The 19,255-nt window shown below is 40.3% G+C and overlaps 2 protein-coding genes across 2 annotated transcripts in view; both read right to left on the bottom strand.

Moving 5' to 3' along the window:
- Positions 1-19,255, bottom strand: part of SPON1 (spondin 1) — a 282,260-nt gene that overhangs the window by 75,438 nt on the left and 187,567 nt on the right. The window lies entirely within an intron of this gene.
- LOC130684753 (peptidylprolyl isomerase domain and WD repeat-containing protein 1-like) lies at positions 13,141-17,176 on the bottom strand. The gene is given in 3 exon segments (XM_057506649.1): positions 13,141-14,805; positions 14,807-15,029; positions 16,971-17,176. Coding segments are annotated over 3 exon segments (2,073 nt in total). The 3' UTR covers positions 13,141-13,161.

The raw sequence follows: 19,255 nt of genomic DNA, 5'->3' as shown, positions 1-19,255 counted from the left end.
GACTCCAGGAGGTTGGGTTGGGTCCCTTTTTGCATCCGGGTCACAAGAGGCATGGGCGAGCAGAAGTGGACAACTGCTTATGAGCAATAAACGGGTTTCTCCCACTTTATGTCTCCTTTTGACTGATATTGGTTTCAAAGATATTTTGCTCCAGGCTGGGAAAATATTCCCAGGAGTTACAATGGGGTGAAATGTGGCTTTTGGATTCTGATGACTTGAACTTGATTTCTGCATTTACCATTACACTCTATAAGCCTTTGGGCAAGTCATTTCACTCCTCTGAGTCTCAACCTCTTCAGGCATAAAACGAGGATAATAATAGTAGGGTTAAATTAATAATTACTAGGGTTATGAAGATTCAGTAAGATGATTCATGTGAAGTGCTGAGCAATTTGGCATTTGGTACTATACAAACATTTGCTGTTATTATTATTAAATTTAGGCAATATTACAGATTGGTGAAGGAGCTACTTTGAATCATTCTGAAATCATGCCAATGAATGAATGTGAAGAATAAGAGGGGTGATGGCAAGGAAGTTGACTTCAAAGAGCCGAAATTCAACTTAAGCCTGAGCAAAATGAACTGCACTCAGTAGTATTACTGTAGGAGCTTTCTTTACTAACTACCACTTAAGCTCCTTGCAGGACTAACCCGTGCTTGTCACTCCCTTTATAGTACAGACTGACAGAGTCTGCAGCATGCTGAGTGTCTCCGCTCTGTGCCACTCTTTGCTGTAGCAGCATGCTCACGCTCCCACAGTAGAGCCGTGTATTTACTAAGAGTAAGTTGTGTATGTTTCTAAATCTCCTTATGCCAGTTATTCATATATTTAATTTATATGGCTTAGTTAATTTTGAAATGGCTGAGAAATGAGTGAGAAAAGGAAGGTGTTATCTTATGACTGCTTTGAAAGGACCCAGTAAATGCAAGTTGCTAAAATGAGGTGAGAACAAGATAACTGTCCAGGATTGGGAAAAGTTGTAAAATCAAGGGTTCTGCACTCAGATTGCTTTACAAGTATCTTTAAGTACTAGATCCACTTTCAAGAAGCCTAAGTTGTAAATCAAAGATGGTGCATTTTTTTGAGTTATATTTGGGACTGAAAGTGTTCTTATATGATATGATTTAAATTAAAATTTTGACATACTCATATATTACTTTATATATTTCCCTGTCTTAACACATTCTTTTCTAGATTCCAGTAATCAACTCCCAGTTGGGTTGGATTGGAGGATATCTACCAAACTAGATTCCTATGTATGCATTGGTCGGTCCTCACTGTATAGCCCCCATAGTTCATTTATATTTTTAGCAACATTAGTTTAACATAATTCCTTTTCAAAGGCACCAAGAACATCTTTAACAATGCTTGATTCACATCTAATGTTTCAAACACTGAAAAAAAAAAAGTGGCATCACTTTCACATCTTAGAAGAATCAGAGTCCTATGTAAAACATTATTTATTTTAAGTCCACAGACATTTTAATTTTTTTATGAGTTTGAATATTTGGAAAAATTGAAAACCTACTTTCTTAGCATTTATCATGACCTATTCAGCACTTCTGTCACTCACGGGCAATGTGCATCAATGAGACAGAAGGCAAAGTTCTAAGAGAGCTCAGTTAAGCTGTTTTCCACTCAGGGGCAGGTGGTTCCTTTTAGCGGGGTTATGTGAGTAAGAAGCTGGACACAGAAAAATAAAGCTTTGATCAGCAGGAGAGGGACCTCAACACCGAGGAAAGCCTGCTAATCAGAGCACCAGAGCATTTTACATCCCTTCCCCAGGAGCAAAATTCACCAAAGCACTCACATGCAGGAAGTCTCACCTCGTATAAAATTGTATTTTCCAATTGAAATTAGGAATTGACACAAAGAGCAAATATAATTTACACAACACATATAACTTAAGGGAAGATCTTGAACAATTACAGATGGAAAGACAGAGTTCCCCATACTTAGCACATCAATACTGACACCAGACAGTGCAACTGGGCTGAAGACAAAGGATCAGAATGATTTCAGAGACCCAGCTGTGTGCTGGAGAGACATAACCCAAATGCTGAAAGAAGAGATTCTAGTTTTACCTCCAACAACGATGATCCAGCTCATATCAGACCAACAGCCCACCAAGAACAACTAGAAAAGACAGAGAAAATGAAACAAACAACTTGGTTGAAAGCACTGGAGAGCTCTCAATGCAGCCAGAATTTGAAGGCCAAGATCCTGGAGAGAAGAGAGATGCATTGAAGTGAGTCAGCTATTCCCAGCTGCTTCTCCCCTTTCAGCACTGGCTTTTCCATCAGCCATACAAGGCCAACAGGCTGAGAGGCTGAGCATAGTGTTTGGCAGTCTCACAGGACTGGAGAGAGCAAGTGACTTGAGCCAACACCCTGAAGAGAAAGCAAGGACAGAGAAGTGAGCCCAGCATTTGGCGCTGCTTTTCCTTCTGTGGCAGTTGCTGATTTGTAAGCATCATGGGATAACAGTTTGCAAATTAGAGTAGAAATGAGCAGCTAAGAGGTTGAACAGAGCTTTTAGCAGTCTCATATTCTGAGAAGATTAAAACTGCAAGTCAGAAACCATAAGGAGGAGAGACACTGGTAAGCAGCCCAGACTTTCATTTAGGACCTCAGAAGAGCTACATCCTTGGAGTAAGGGTGAATCAGAAGTAGTGCAGCTCTCACAAAGACTGAAATTCAGCTTCCAAACAGTCGGCCTCAGAGCGGATTAAAGTGATCTGCCCCACACTAACTGCCTACTGGAGTAGAAGCAAGTCTTCTGTGAAGGAACATAATATTTTCCAGAGCCTCTACAATTTTCATGTACAATGTCTGTCATTCCACAAAAAATTATCAGACACACCAGGAAACTGTGCCAAAGAAAAAAGATAATAGAAACAGACCCACAGATGATCCAGATTTTGTAGTTACCAAAACCTGGATTTAAATAAAGCTATGATTAACATGTTCAAAGAAAGAGAAATCAAAATGGAGAATTTTAGTGATAAACTGGATTTCTAAAAAAAAAAAAAACCAAATAGAAATTCTAAACCTAATAAATGTGATAACTGGAAATAAGAAACAAATTTAACAGAAGTTTAGACCAGAAGAAGAGAGGATTAGGAAATACCCAGACTAAAATATGGAGGGAAAAAATTATAGAGAATATAGGGGGAAAAAAAGCATAAGAAACATGTGGGAAATGATAAAAAAAACTTAACATATCTGTAATTGGAGTTCCAGAACAAAAAGAGAGAGAAAATTGGGACAGAAGCAATCTCTGAAGAAATAAGGGCCAAAATTTTCCCAATCTGACAAAAGATATTAAATTCAAGCACTGCTACCACCCCCTGCCACCACAAAGAATAAATACAAAGAAAACACACCTAAGCTTATAAACTGAAAACCAGAGACAAAGAAAATCTTAAAAGCAGCTATAGAAAAAGACATGTTATCTTCAAAAGTGCAACAGCCAGACTGACATGTGACTTCTCAACAAAATGATGGAAGCCAAAGGTAGAGAGATTTCATGTCTTTAAAATACTGAGAGAAAATAATTGTCAATTTACTTAAAAATAACCTTCAACAATGAAGGCAAAACAAAGACATTCTCACCCAAACAAAACAGAATTTTTGCCTTCAAATTCTCACTAAAAGCCATTCTAAAACTTGTTCTTCAGGTAGAAGGAAAGGAACTCCCTCCGTACGGATGGAAATGAGAATTCCACCGAGTTCCATCGAGTTCTTCAGGAAGAAGCAGCAGAAAGGGCAACTATAATTGTACTGACTGTACAAAACAATATGAATAATGCCTAGTACGGCTAAATACATGTACAATTTCATGGTTTGGCAACAGTGGTACTTAAGGCAGCAGTGGGATGAGGAGAATTCAAGTGTCCTGAGGTTGTTGCATTGTCCCAGAAGTAGTAAAAGTATATTAGATGCAAATTTATTAGACTCAAGTCAAGGATGCGTGTTGTAAAAGAATGCAAAACCTCCACGGAAGTTGGAAGGTAAAATGAAGTCCTATCTCAGTCCAGACACTTCCCCTGCAGCGAACACTGCTGTTGTCTTAGCTCTAATTTGGAGCGCTTAACCTCAGACCCACTTCTCCGTGGTTGGGTTTGTATGTTATACGTATTTGACGTATATATGCACACACATATATTTGCTCAAGTTTGGGGGTCACTAATCTGAGTTTAGGTAATTCAAAAGAGTGAGTTTTAAATGATCAGTAATCCATTTGAGAAAGAAAACCCTTTGGACATCAGTATAGAGGTAATTCTCATCTTGAAAGACCCAACTACATTTGTAGTCATGATCCCAGATCATCAGCCAGATGAGCACACCCTTTACATTTGTATTGATTTTGAACATATTCTGCAGGGAGTTCATCACATATTTTAAAGAATAAATTAATTTTGCTGCAGAGAACACATACAAATCTGCCAGTGCTCGTTGGCTTAAATGTATGCATGTATAAAATCCTACAAAATACTTAGTCTCCACACCTTATTACTGAAAAACAGTCTCCCTTACCCTGTTCCTCACCAAAAAAAAAAAACAAAAAACATTGAATAAGAATTTGGTGGGTTTCTGGGCATTTAAAGGCTATTTCAATAAGGATTCCAGTTCCTCCAATACTGTTCCAAAGAGCTGATCCCAACAGCTGTAGTTACCAATGATCAGGCTGCCTATATTGTACATGGATCAATGCCCTTTGGTACAGCACTGGCTTGCTAGTTAATAGACTTTTGATTTTCTTTACTTACTGATAATTGAAGCAGTGATTTTGCTTTTGAATAGGAAGATAAATTAAGAATTACTGCAACTGGAACCTACTGGGAGATAGGTTGTCATTTGGAGAATTGGTGGTAACTATGGAGACAAAGGAGGTCGAGTGGCAGCAGTCTTTCTGTCAGGGCCTGAGGGCTAAAATGTTAGCTTAATTCAAGAAGATGCTTACTGATGTGTTAAGAGCCTCATGTGAGCCCCACTGGGGAAAGGCAGGAGTGGGTCCAGACTGCAGTCCAGCTCAGATGGATTCCTATGTTGTGTTCTATTTCCCAGAGGCAGACGCAGACACCCATAACACGAAGGCAGGAAATGGGTCAAATTAGGATGCAGGATACTGTCTGGAAGATCCAAGGAGGCAGAAACAGTATGCAATTGGAAGGACCAAGAAATGTATCAGGACAGGGTGGGCTCTGGAAGGCTGGGTAGATTCCAATAGGTAGACATGGGGAGTGAAAGCTGTTCTAGGGATGCAGAGGAAACAAGAGGGAAAGTACAGAGCCAGTGAAAACAAAAGAACTAATTCTGATGTTCCTGATTATTAGCTGTGTGACCTTGGGCCAGTTACCTAACTTTTCTGGGTTTTGGTTTTCTCACCTGGAAAATGAAATGAATAATAGCCACCATACCAGACAGCTGTGAAGATTCACTGAAATAAATAGGTAAGTCTGTAAGGAATCTATCATAGTCCCTGCCTCAGGGTAGACAGTCAGTGGAAGCTGTAAGCCATATACTATTGAAAAACAATAGTAAGACTCTGAAAGAATCATTTCCTTGCCTTCCTTTTCTGAAGTAGACTCAGTGTTTTGCTTTTTCTGTCTTCTGGCTATCCAAACTCAGAGTATTTGAGCTCTTTTAAGGTAAGATTGATGTTGTAAGCACTTCTGTATGCCTTCCTGCTTACCTCAGTGCATGGCCCATAATAGGTGTGCAGGAAACCTTCATGGAAAGAAGTGAATGAACGTGTCCCTCTCCCATCACTTACAGCTTCATGAAGGTATGTCACACCTCCATGCTGCCTGTGTGCGCCTCCCTGTGCCCTTCCCTTTGGTCTACCTGGTAAACGCTCTTCATCCTTCAAAATTTAGCTCATGATTTTGTAAGGTCCTCCATTCAGGACAGAATCGGACAGATTGGCACTTTGTCCTCAGTACCCCCATGTGCACTCATACAATACTCCACCATAACACAGTGCATCAGCTGGTAATTGCTTGTTTTTCCCTCTGTCTCTCTGAGCCCTGGAAGCCTTTGCTTCCGTAGTATCAAGGGGACATGTCATAACATGGGGGCAGAATCTGAGGAGCAACTGGATCTCTCCCTGGGATGGGGCTCCTGTTTCATCTTTTGTTTGCTTATGTCCATCTATCCTAAGAAAAACCTGTTTACACAGTTACAGAATAATTGGGAGAGTGACTTATGGTTTTATAATTTTGGTAGCTCATTTTATATACTATGAAGCTTCTAAGGCAATTTAAGTTCTTTCCTTCTCTCAGATGAGTATTTGAAGATGCTGCAGTGGGTTAAGAGTGCATTACAACTCAGGAGGATGACGTGATGTGTCTTCCACATACTGGGTCTTATTCATCTCTGTGCCTTTAGGCCTAGTGTGGGGTCTCACTAGTGCTTTGCACACAATAGATGTCAATAATTATTGGCTGAATGAATAAATGCCCTGGCCTCTGGTCCCTTCCCTGCCCAGAAATTCTCAATAGCTGCCTGTTCCAGGAATAGGCTGCCCTATTCCTATTGGTCTATGCATAATTTCCGCAGCCTGGTATTCAAGTGCATTCATGGGACGGCTCCCACCTCTCTTGACAGGCCTGTCCCCAACTCTGTTAGGCCATGCAAGCTGGACCACTGGGTGGATGGTTCTTGTTTCTATGGGCTGAAGAACTTACTTGTATGAGGAATGCCAGGCTTACCTTCAGGAGAGCTTCAGGATGGGACAGCTCAAGAATAGTATGGACAGCAAGGACTTCCACAGATTGCCTGAGCCAAGGTGGGAAACAGACCTGGACACCAGATGCACAGTGGCAAGGGAGATAGCTCTTGGGATAGTTATGCCATTTAGCCAAAGGGTATGTATTGGCTGCATTCCTAACATGCTCAGCTCATGAGTTCGTCCTCACACACAGAAGGTGACAACAAAAACTGCTACCCTGGTCCTGATGGCCTGGCAACAGCAAGGCACGAAAGATTCTAATATTTTATGAGCATCAAAATATTGAGTTTAATGCCACTTATGAAAAATCAACTTCTGGAGGCTGGGGAAGGTCCTGCTCTATGCTCCCACAGTGCCCTGTACCTGACTTTCCTGGCCCAAGGGGCTCTGTGCTGTAATCACCAATTTCTATGTCAGTCTTTCCCAAGAGACCATGAGCCTCTTAAGGACAAGTGATTCTCTATATGTGGTCGTTGATACATGAATGGATGAATGAACAAACGAACGAATGAACGAATGAATTCTATACTAGGTGCATAAAACTTTTTTACCACTAGATGGCAAATATTCACTGGAAAGTCTAAACTCAGTGTCTGGTGAAACTGAGTCTGCAGTACACTGGATGAGTACCCACAGCAGGGGGACGTCTTCAGTTTGCCTATGTCTCCTCTTTTTTAGCAGCAAGAGGAGAAAGCACTGGAATGGAAGTCAGGAGTCCTGGGTACAGATCTGGGCCACCATTAGCATTTGGGCAAGTCAGGTATAATTTCCAAGCCTCAGTTTTCTCATCAAATATACCCTGTAGGCTGCAGTGACTCCAGATAAACCTTTAGTAGCATCTGTGATCTCCCAGCCCCTGACTCAGGTACTGGGGGTAAAGAGGACTGGGAAATGGTCCTTGCATCTAGAACAATGCTTCTCAACTCTGTAGTGAAGGACCAGCTTGATGTTGTCATTATAAAAATAAATAAATCTGTTGCAAATTTTGGTAAAATATAATTAACATGTGAAAGTAAAGGAAAAGGAAAAGTATATAAAATCCAAATTCTGATTTTAATTATTTGATTCATGTAATAATTTAATTCATTTAAATTGCTATTTCTAAAGGCTTATTTTTAACTTTTATACTTAGCACATCACGGCCTGGTAGCAAATGGCTTGGGACAGGCACCGCTCCACAGACCATACTTTGCCTAATGCTGACTTAGGAACTCATGCTCTGACCAGCGAGGCTCACACCGGCCCCTGTAGATCCCGTGAATGTGGGACAATCCACAGACAAGGGTGTCTCTTTGGCAGAGTATTCATTAAGCACTTCAAGCACACTGACCCCCCTGAGACCAAGGGGTTGCCAACGCACAGAATCAGCTTGGGGCACCTACAGCCCTTCTCACTTGGGCACCCTGTTTGTGACCTCAGCCCTCAGACTTAAGGCCAGGCACCTGCATTGACCGCTACTCTCCTCTTTGGCCATGATTTACAGTTTCTCTGAGTAAACTGCTTTTGGTCACCTGGATTACAGATCTCTACTGCTGACCTGCCCAGTCCCTAGGACCATATCCACAGTGGGGATTTCCAGGACATACTGGTATGGCTTTGACCTGAACCCATGAACAGAGCCTAGACAAGCTGGTTTGGTTGCCATGATGAAAAATATCCACCAAGACCACACGGTATGCTTTTTTATGTGGTGTCTTTAAAGATTCCTAAGCTTGGGTGTCTTTGGCTTCTTTTTAATTTCAACTATAAAATAATTGCTTTTTTGAATAGGTACAACAAAATCATGGTACAGCATTCAAAACACACCAAAGGGAATACAGTGGGAGGGGCCCCTCCCATTCCTACTGCACAATCTCGCTGTTCCCCCTCCAGAGGCAGCCACTGTTCAGATTCTTATATATCCTTCAAGAGATGTAAGCATACATCTTTAAAAAGATAGCACAAGTAAAACACATAAATATCTGTTGCACTTTCTTTTTAAACTAAATGATTTTTCTCGGCAATGTTTAATCTCATATTCTCATTTTTGTTTAACTGGCTCCCTATTAATGGATACTTAAGTTTTTCCAATCTTTCTGTTACAATGTTGACTAAATAATATGTCCCCACGTGTGAGTATATCTGTGTATATAAATTCCCAGATATTAACTACTGAGCCAAAGAAATGTTTCCACCACAAAGTTCTACCAATCAGCACTGACATGATCAGTGTATGAGTCAGCCTCTGTCAAAATATGGTTATCAAAAGACTAATAGATAAAAAAATTGTAGCTCTGTGGAACGAATTTGCATTTTCCTAATTGTAAATGAGTTTGAGCACCTTTCAGAATATCTAAAAGCCAGAGCTTTTTTTCTAAGAACTGTCCATGCGTTTTGATCATTTTTTTTCTATTGGTTTATTGAGCTTTTAAAAATAGAACCATAAAAACTCTTTATATATTAAAGAAACTAGCCCTTTGTTTATGATACAGGCTATAACTATTTCTACCCACTGTGTCCTCTATCTCTAAAATTTAAAAATATTATCCACAATTAAAAAGACATTTTTAGTTTACCTTGTCAGTCTTCCCTTTCATGACCTGGGGGTTTTGTGACATGTTTGGAAGGGATTTTGCTCTAGATTATAAAAACTAAACTCTTATGTTTTCTTCTAATAGTTCTATGTCTTCATTTTATAATATTTAAAACTTTGATATATTTGGAATTTATTTTGGTTTAAGGATTGAGGTATGGAGCAAACTTTTTTTTCCATGGTTTCTAGTTGTGCCATTATCATTTTATTTATTTTTATTTATTTTTTTTTTATTTTTTATTTTGGTATCATTAATCTACAATTACATGAAGAACATTATGTTTACTAGGCTGTCCCCTTCACCAAGTCCCCCTGACATACCCCTTCACAGTCACTGTCCATCAGCATAGTAAGATGCTGTAAAATCACTACTTGTCTTCTCTGTTGTAGAGCCTGCCCCGTACCCCTGCCACATTATACATGCTAATTGTAATGTCCCCTTTCTTTTTCCCCGCCCTTATCCCTCCCTTCCCACCCATCCTCCCCAATCCCTTTCCCTTTGGTAACTGTTAGTCCATTTGTGGGTTCTGTGATTCTGCTGCTGTTTTGTTCCTTCAGTTTTTCTTTGTTCTTATACTCCACATATGAGTGAAATCATTTGGTACTTGTCTTTCTCCGCCTGGCTTATTTCACTGAGCATAATACCCTCTAGCTCCATCCATGTTGTTGCGAATGGTAGGATTTGTTTTTTTCTACGGCTGAGTAATATTCCATTGTGTATATGTACCACCTCTTCTTTATCCATTCATCTACTGATGGACATTTAGGTTGCTTCCATTTCTTGGCTATTGTAAATAATGCTGTGATAAACATAGGGGTGCATCTGTCTTTTTCAAACTGGGCTGCTGCATTCTTAGGGTAAATTCCTAGAAGAGGAATTCCTGGGTCAAATGGTATTTCTATTTTGAGCTTCTTGAGGAACCTCCATACTGCTTTCTACAATGGTTGAACTAATTTGCATTCCCACCAGCAGTGAAGGAGGGTTCCCCTTTCTCCACAACCTCACCAACATTTGTTGTTGTTTGTCTTTTGGATGGTGGTGATCCTTACTGGTGTGAGGTGATATCTCATTGTGGTTTTAATTTGCATTTCTCTGATGACTAGCGATGTGGAGCATCTTTTCATGTGTCTGTTGGTCATCTGATTTTCTTCTTTAGAGAACTGTCTATTCAGCTCCTCTGCCCATTTTTTAATTGGATTATTTGCTTTTTGTTTGTTGAGGTGTGTGAGCTCTTTATATATTTTGGATGTCAACCCTTTATCAGATCTGTCATTTATGAATATATTCTCCCATACTGTAGGATACCTTTTTGTTCTATTGATGGTGTCCTTTGCTGTACAGAAGCTTTACAGCTTGATATAGTCCCACTTGTTCATTTTTGCTTTTGTGTCCCTTGCCCGGGGACATATATTCATGAAGAGGTCACTCATGTTTATGTCCAAGAGAATTTTGCCTATGTTTTTTTCTAAGAGTTTTATAGTTTCATGACTTACATTCAGGTTATTGATCCATTTCGAATGTACTTTTGTGTATGGGGTTAGACAGTGATCCAGTTTCATTCTCTTACATGTAGCTGTCCAGTTTTGACAGCACCATCTGTTGAAGAGACTGTCATTTCCCTATTGTATGTCCATGGCTCCTTTGTCGTATATTAATTGACCATATATGTTTGGGTTAATGTTTTGAGTCTCTATTCTGTTCCACTGGTCTGTGGCTCTGTTCTTGTGCCAGTACCAAACTGTCTTGATTACTATGGCTTTGTAGTAGAGCTTGAAGTTGGGGAGTGAGATCCCCCCCACTTTATTCTTCCTTCTCAGGATTGCTTTGGCTATTCGGGGTCTTTGGTGGCTCCATATGAATTTTTGAACTATTTGTTCCAGTTCATTGAAGAATGCTGTTGGTAATTTGATAGGGATTGCATCAAATCTGTATATTGCTTTGGGCAGGATGGCCATTTTGACGATATTAATTCTTCTTAGCCATGAGCATGGGATGAGTTTCCATTTGTTAGTGACCTCTTTAATTTCTCTTAAGAGTGTCGTGTAGTTTTCAGGGTATAGGTCTTTCACTTCCTTGGTTAGGTTTATTCCTAGGTATTTTATTCTTTTTGATGCAATTGTGAATGGAATTGTTTTCCTGATTTCTCTTTCTATTAGTTCATTGTTAGTCTATAGGAAAGCCACAGATTTCTGTGTGTTAATTTTGTATCCTGCAACTTTGCTGAATTCCGGTATTAGTTCCAGTAGTTTTGGGGTGGAGTCTTTAGGGTTTTTTATGTACAATATCATGTCATCTGCAAATAGTGACAGTTTAACTTCTTCTTTACCAATCTGGATTCCTTGTATTTCTTTGTTTTGTCTAATTGCCGTGGCCAGGACCTCCAGTACTATGTTGAATAACAGTGGGGAGAGTGGGCATCCCTGTCTTGTTCCTGATCTCAGAGGAAAAGCTTTCAGCCTCTCGATATTCAGTATGATGTTAGCTGTGGGTTTATCATACATGGCCTTTATTATGTTGAGGTACTTGCCCTCTATACCCATTTTGTTGAGAGTTTTTATCATGAATGGATGCTGAATTTTGTCAAATGCTTTTTCAGCATCTATGGAGATGATCATGTAGTTTTGTCCTTCTTTTTGTTGATGTGCTGGATGATGTTGTTGGATTTTCAAATGTTGTACCATCCTTGCATCCCTGGGATGAATCCCACTTGGTCATGGTGTATGATCCTTTTGATGTATTTTTGAGATCGTTTTGCTAATATATTGTTGAGTATTTTTGCATCTACGTTCATCAGGGATATTGGTCTGTAATTTTCTTTTTTGGTGGGGTCTTTGCCTGGTTTTGGTTTTAGGGTGATGTTGGCTTCATAGAATGAGTTTGGAAGTATTCCCTCCTCTTCTATTTTTTGGAAAACTTTAAGGAGAATGGGTATTATGTCCTCTCTGTATGTCTGATAAAATTCCGAGGTAAATCCATCTGGCCCAGGGGTTTTGTTCCTGGGTAGTTTTTTGATTACCACTTCAATTTCGTTGCTGGTAATTGGCCTGTTTAGATTTTTCTGTTTCTTCCTTGGTCAGTCTTGGAAGGTTGTATTTTTCTAAGAAGTTGTCCATTTCTTTTAGGTTTTCCAGCTTGTTAGCATATAGGTTTTCATAGTATTCTCGAATAACTCTTTGTATTTCTGTGGGTCCATTGTGATTTTTCCTTTCTCGTTTCTGATTCTGTTGATGTGTGTTGATTCGCTTTTTCTCTTAATAAGTCTGGCTAGCGGCTTATCTATTTTGTTTATTTTCTCAAAGAACCAGCTCTTGGTTTCATTGATTTTTGCTGTTGTTTTATTCTTCTCAATTTTATTTATTTCTTCTCTGATCTTTATTATGTCCCTCCTTCTGCTGACCTTAGGCCTCATTTGTTCCTCTTTTTCCAATTTCGATAATTGTGACATTAGACCATTCATTTGGGATTATTCTTCCTTCTTTAAATATGCCTGGATTGCTATATACTTTCCTTTTAAGACTGCTTTTGCTGCGTCCCACAGAAGTTGGGGCTTTGTGCTGTTGTTGTCATTTGTTTCCATATATTGCTGGATCTCCATTTTAATTTGGTCATTGATCCATTGATTATTTAGGAGCATGTTGTTAAGCCTCCATGTGTTTGTGAGCCTTTTTGCTTTCTTTGTACAATTTATTTCTAGTTTTTTTTTTTATAATGGCCTTTAATGAAAATACAAATATATAATACTGCATCTTTGAAATACATGTTCAGCAAGTCTTCAGAGCTTCGTAATGTAAAATAATCCTGTTTAATATATGTGCATTTTTATTTACACATACCGTAAAACAATTCTTATTTTACTTGACAGTAATATTTATGATGCTGACATCCTCATAGGGCTTATCTGTTTTGGGATTGACTTTGACGTTGGAGATCCTTTGTACAACTTCCATTCCTTTGGTCACTCGTCCAAATACCGTGTGCTTATTATCAAGCCAAGGCGTTGGTACTACTGTTATGAAAAACTGGGATCCATTAGTATTTGATCCAGCATTGGCCATGCTGAGTGTATATGGCCTGTCATGTCGTAATGTTGAATGAAATTCATCTTCAAATTCTCCTCCCCATATGCTTTCTCCTCCCATACCAGTACCTGTTGGATCTCCTGTTTGAATCATGAAGCCCTTAATTATATGGTGAAATGTATGCCCATTATAATAACCATTTCTGCTGTGAACACAGAAGTTTTCCACTGTCTTAGGGCACTCAACAGGAAAAAGTTTGATGTGAATATCTCCCATGCTCGTGTGGACAGTGGCACTATCTGAAACTCATTTAGGCCCTTCGGCTTGAGTAGCTGCCATAACTTCTTCTTTAGAAGGTTTCTCATTAAAAACATCTCGGTCAGAATCTGCACTTTTTGTATCTTCTGGTTCTCGTTTTGTAAACATGTAAAATCTATTCTTTTTGAAAGATGTACAGACTATTGTTGGATCAGCTTGAATATTTTGAAGCCCAGGATTTTCAGAAGCTTTCATTTCTATGGTAGTTGCAGCACGATGTTTCTTGGCTATTCCCTGGAACAAAGCCAGTTGCATCACTCTAATATTTTCTTGCTTGCCTAAGATCCTCACACATCGGTTTGTTTCTACATTTATAACTTTAATGCCCAGCATTGTTCCATACAGCACGAAGTGTCCGGTTTCATCAAAAACTATATTAATTAATCTTACTGCATCCACCTTTTCCAACTCACGCTCTACAGCCATTCGTCGGCCAAATTCCATGTCTGGTAGCTGTTGCCTCATTTGCTGCAGTTCAGTAAACATACTTAGTGATTCATCAAAGACTCTCATGAGTTTTCCAGTTAAAAATCTGAAAATTCTAACTTTTCTATCAGAACCAATAGTAGCTATTTTCTTCCCATCAGGTGAAAAACACATGCTGCTTGGATAAGCCTTGCACTTGGCAAATTCGTATAAATCTGTATCAGTTTTATATTCCCAGTTTATATTTTTGGGGAATTTATATTCATAAGGAGGCCCAGTCCAGTACTCAATCATTCCAGATTTGTCAGAAGACACTATTGTTTTGTAAACTAGGTTTAGCCGTATTTGAGTAAGAGGTGAGGTATGGAGTTTATCAAAAATATGAAGTGGCTGGTTATCTCCTCGACCATCATAAATGAAAATTTTTCCTGTACTCTTCTCAGAAGCAGCAACTGCAGATATGGCATCTCCTGGGCAAAAGATCCACTCACACTGTCCAGGAAAATAGCCAAGTTTCAGCATATTGATCATGTCAAAGTTCACCACATCAAATACCTTCATTGCTTTATCATCTCCCACAGAACAGAACAATGCTCCCTCAGAGCTAACTGCAATACTTTCAATAACTCCCAGGTGACTACGAAAATGTTTAACAAATTCAATTCCCTCTTCTATTTTTTTCCAGAACTTAACATGTCCATCATGACTGGCAGTAATAATAAAGTCTGTCCTGCTTGGTGCACACCACATGTGTAATAACATCTCTATGCATGTAACTGCACTCATACATGGATGCACTGGGGAGATTATCAAGATAGACTCTTTCAAACTCTAGAACTTTCCTTTTCTTGGCCAGCGTTGCCTCTACAGGCAAAGGTCCCACCCAGCACTCTTCATTTTCCTCTTCGTTCTCATGAGCCACCGCCACTGCCAGCTCTCTTTCGCTCAGTTCCGTTCTTTCCCAATTTATTTCTAGTTTTATACCTTTGTGGTCTGAAAAGTTGGTTGGTAGGATTTCAATCTTTTGGAATTTACTGAAGCTCTTTTTGTGGCCTAGTATGTGGTCTATTCTGGAGAATGTTCCATGTGCACTTGAGAAGAATGTATATCCCGCTGCTTTTGGATGTAGAGTTCTGTAGATGTCTATTAGGTCCATCTGTTCTACTGTGTTGTTCAGTGCCTCTGTGTCCTTACTTATTTTCTGTCTGGTGGATCTGTCCTTTGGAGTGAGTGGTGTGTTGAAGTATCCCAGAATGAATGCATTGCATTCTATTTCCTCCTTTAATTCTGTTAGTATTTGTTTCACATATGTTGGTGCTCCTGTATTGGGTGCATATATATTTATAATAGTTATATCCTCTTGTTGGACTGAGCCCTTTATCATTATGTAATGTCCTTCTTTATCTCTTGTTACTTTCTTTGTTTTGAAGTCTATTTTGTCTGATACTCATACTGCAACATCTACTTTTTTCTCCCTGTTGTTTGCATGAAATATCTTTTTCCATCCCTTGATTTTTAATCTGTGCATGTCTTTGGGTTTGAGGTGAGTCTCTTGTAAGCAGCATATGGATGGGTCTTGCTTTTTTATCCATTCTATTACTCTGTGTCTTTTGATTGGTGCACTCAGTCCATTTACATTTAGGGTGATTATTGAAAGATATGTACTTACTGCCATTGCAGGCTTTAAGTTTGTGGTTACCAAAGGTTCAAGTTTAGCTTCTTTACTTTCTTACGGTCTAACTTAACTTACTTATTGAGCTATTATAAACACTGTCTGATGATTCTTTATTTCTCTCCCTTCTTATTCCTCTTCCTCCATTCTTCATATGTTGTGTGTTTTGTTCTGTGCTCTTTTTAGGAGTGCTCCCATCTAGAGCAGTCCCTGTAAGATGCCCTGTAGAGGTGGTTTATGGGAGGCAAATTCCCTCAACTTTTGCTTGTCTGGAAATTGTTTAATCCCTCCTTCAGATTTAAATGATAATCGTGCTGGATACAGTATCCTTGGTTCAAGGCCCTTCTGTTTTATTGCATTAAATATATCATGCCATTCTCTTCTGGCCTGTAAGGTTTTTGTTGAGGAGTCTGATGATAGCCTGATGGGTTTTCCTTTGTAGGTGACCTTTTTTCTCTCTCTGGCTGCCTTTAATACTCTTTGGGTCCCTTCTGTTGGGAGTTCTGTGTGCTTCTGTGGTCTAAGCAACTATTTCCTTCCCCAGTTTGGGGAAGTTTTCAGCAATTATTTCTTCAAAGACACTTTCTATCCCTTTTCTCTCTCTTCTTCTTCTGGTACCCCTATAATGCAGATATTGTTCCTTTTGGATTGGTCACACAGTTCTCTTAATATTATTTCATTTCTGAAGATCCTTTTATCTCTCTCTGCATCAGCTTCTATGCGTTCCTGTTCTCTGGTTTCTATTCCATTAATGGCCTCTTGCATCCCATCCATTTTGCTTTTACGTCCTTCCAGAGATTGTTTTATTTCTGTAGTCTCCCTCTGTTTTGCTCCTTTAGCTCTTGCATGTTTCTCTGCAGATCCATCAGCATGTTTATGATTTTTATTTTGAATTCTTTTTCAGGGAGACTGGTTAGGTCTATCTCTACAGGTCCTCTCTTAGGGGTTGTCTGGACTATTTTGGACTGGACTAAATTCTTCTGCCTTTTCATGGTGATAGTGGTGGCTGTAGGCAGGTAGTGGGTTTGTCAGCTTGGAAAAGAAAGTCCTTTCCTGCTTGCTGATGCCGTGCCCTTCTCTGCTGCCTGTGTCAGTTATCCGCACTCCTGGAGCAGCCACCGGGTTATTCCCCTAAGCTGCTGTGGGCAGCGTCTCCATCAGAGCAGTGCCGAGCCCTGTGGGGAGTGGCAGGCACGCTGGGTGTGCTCCCCTGTGAAAGAGGCACCCCTGTGGGCAGCTGTGCGCTGGCAGCGGCCTTTGGGTCTGGCTCGGGCAGCTGTGCATCAGGCTGGGATTCTGAGCAGCTCCTGGTGGCGTGGCTCCTCCTGCCACTTCTCTGCTGCCGCCACTGGCTCCCACGGGCCGCTCCCAGGCCCCTCTGGTGCCGCTGCAGGTGCACGGGCCTCTCCTGGGCCACTCAGTTGTGGCCATCATGGGCTCATGCGGGCCTCTCCTGGGCCCCTCTGGTGCTGCGGCCACCAGCGCACGTGGGCCACTCCCTGGCTGCTTGGTTGCTGCCGCTGCAGGCTTGCACGGGCCTCTCCCGGGCCCCTCTGGTGCCACGGCTGCCGGCGAGTGCAGGCCGCTCCTGGTCCCCTCTGGTGCCGCCGCCCCCGGCGCGCTCCCGCTCTCCCACTACTGGGCTGGTGTGTTGGGGTCCACGCCAGTTGGAGGAATGACTGGCAGGGTGTTTATTGCTGTGAGGGGCTTCAGAGCTGCGCTGCCACCCAGGGGGTTAGGGCGCCTAAAGTTCCCCGGGATTCCCAGCTGCTAGCTAAGTGTGCCGGGACGACTTTGTCCAGCTGTGGGGTCCCTGTCTCTTTAAGACTTGCAAAAAGCACTGGCTTTTCTTTTGTCTCAGGGGCACCGGTTGCAGGGAACTGCCCACAGGTTTTGCTTTTCCGTTTCTCTAATATCCAGCACCCCGTGCACCTTGTGTCTGCACTCCGGGTGTGAATTTCTAGAGCTGGTTGTTCAGCAGTCCTGGGCTTTCACTCCCTCCCTGTTCCAACTCCTTTCTTCCCACCGGATTCTGAAGTGGGGGGGCATTCAGGTCTCGCTGGGCCGTGGCTTGTCTTACCCCCTTCGTGTGATGCTGAGTTCTCGCAGATGTAGATGTAGCCTGGCTGTTGTACTGTATCCACTGATGTCTCTTTTAGGAATAGTTGTATTTATGGTATTTTCATAAATATACATGTTTTTGGGAGGAGATTTCCACTGAACTGCTCATGCTGCCATCTTGGCTCCGCCCCCCCATTATCATTTTTTAAAATTATCTATCTTTCCCCAACTGATATGAAATTGTACTTTTTATATACTTACTTTCAAGTGAATTTGGTTCTATTTTCTGTACTTCCTATTAGATTTTATCGATCAGTCTATGCTCTAGTGCCACATACTTCTATTTAATGAAGTTGTAGGCATCTGGTTTGGATAGTCTTCTCACCCCAGTCATTACTGTCTTTCAAACATTTTCTGGCTATTCTTCATTGTTTGGTTTTAATTTTCATGTAATCAGCCTGTATAATAAAAAAAACTATTTGACATTATTTTTGGGGCACATTAACTTTACAGATTAAATTTGGAGTATTGGGGTTTTTTTGCAATATTCAGTTTCTTATCAAAATGTTATTTGTTTAAATAACATTCTTTAAAAAAGGTAACATGTATACGTACACACAAAATAAAAGGGTCTTTGGTAAGATATGGACACATCTTTTAGTTCTGGCTCCTACTCTCCCAGTTTGCTCTAGAGACCATGTGTTTCTATGCATGAGCATGTGTGTGCTCACAGATACATCACATGCATATAAAATGTTGCAAGTGCATATAATTATTTGACTCTGACCCACCTGTCTTTTTTTCCCCAGATGGCAGCAAGCTAGAGACACTGTTCTGCTTTTCTCCACCTAACAATATACACTGGGGAACATTCTCTATCAGTACACACAGTTCTGCCTTGTTCCTTTTAATAGCTGCAGGGTATTTAACTCTGTTAAATTTTTAATATGGCCCCTGTTGATAAAAAATTACTTATTTCCCTCTCTTATTCACATTTACAATGTCATAATGAATGTCCATCCTCACACACCTCTGTGGGGGAATATTTCTGAAAGACAAATTCCTTGATATTAAATTACTATGTCAAGGTATAAAGAAAATGTACACACAATGTGAATATACTCAAAACTACAGAACTGGATACTTAAATATGACTATGGTGGTAAAAATTATGTTTTTTGCCACACAAAAAACAGGATGTACAATTTTGATAGATAATTGCCAAATTGCCTTCTAAACATGAAGGCAATTTATTAATGATTCCCCATTTAAATTTGCCTTCCATTTGCAATATTTGATTCAGTTACCATAAAAACAGGCTTTTAATGAGTTAAATAATCTATAAACTTTGAGTAAAATTGTCCTCTATTTCTCTCATAGAGAGAGTCTCAGAAAAATCCCCAGTGATCAGGGATGCTCTGATGTAAAACTGCGGAGGTTAGGAATTGC

Source organism: Manis pentadactyla, chromosome 9, assembly GCF_030020395.1.
Source record: "Manis pentadactyla isolate mManPen7 chromosome 9, mManPen7.hap1, whole genome shotgun sequence".
In the NCBI taxonomy this organism is placed as follows: Eukaryota; Metazoa; Chordata; class Mammalia; order Pholidota; family Manidae; genus Manis; species Manis pentadactyla.
The sequence above is the reverse complement of the archived record's forward strand: the minus strand, read 5'-3'. Positions and strand labels throughout refer to the sequence as shown.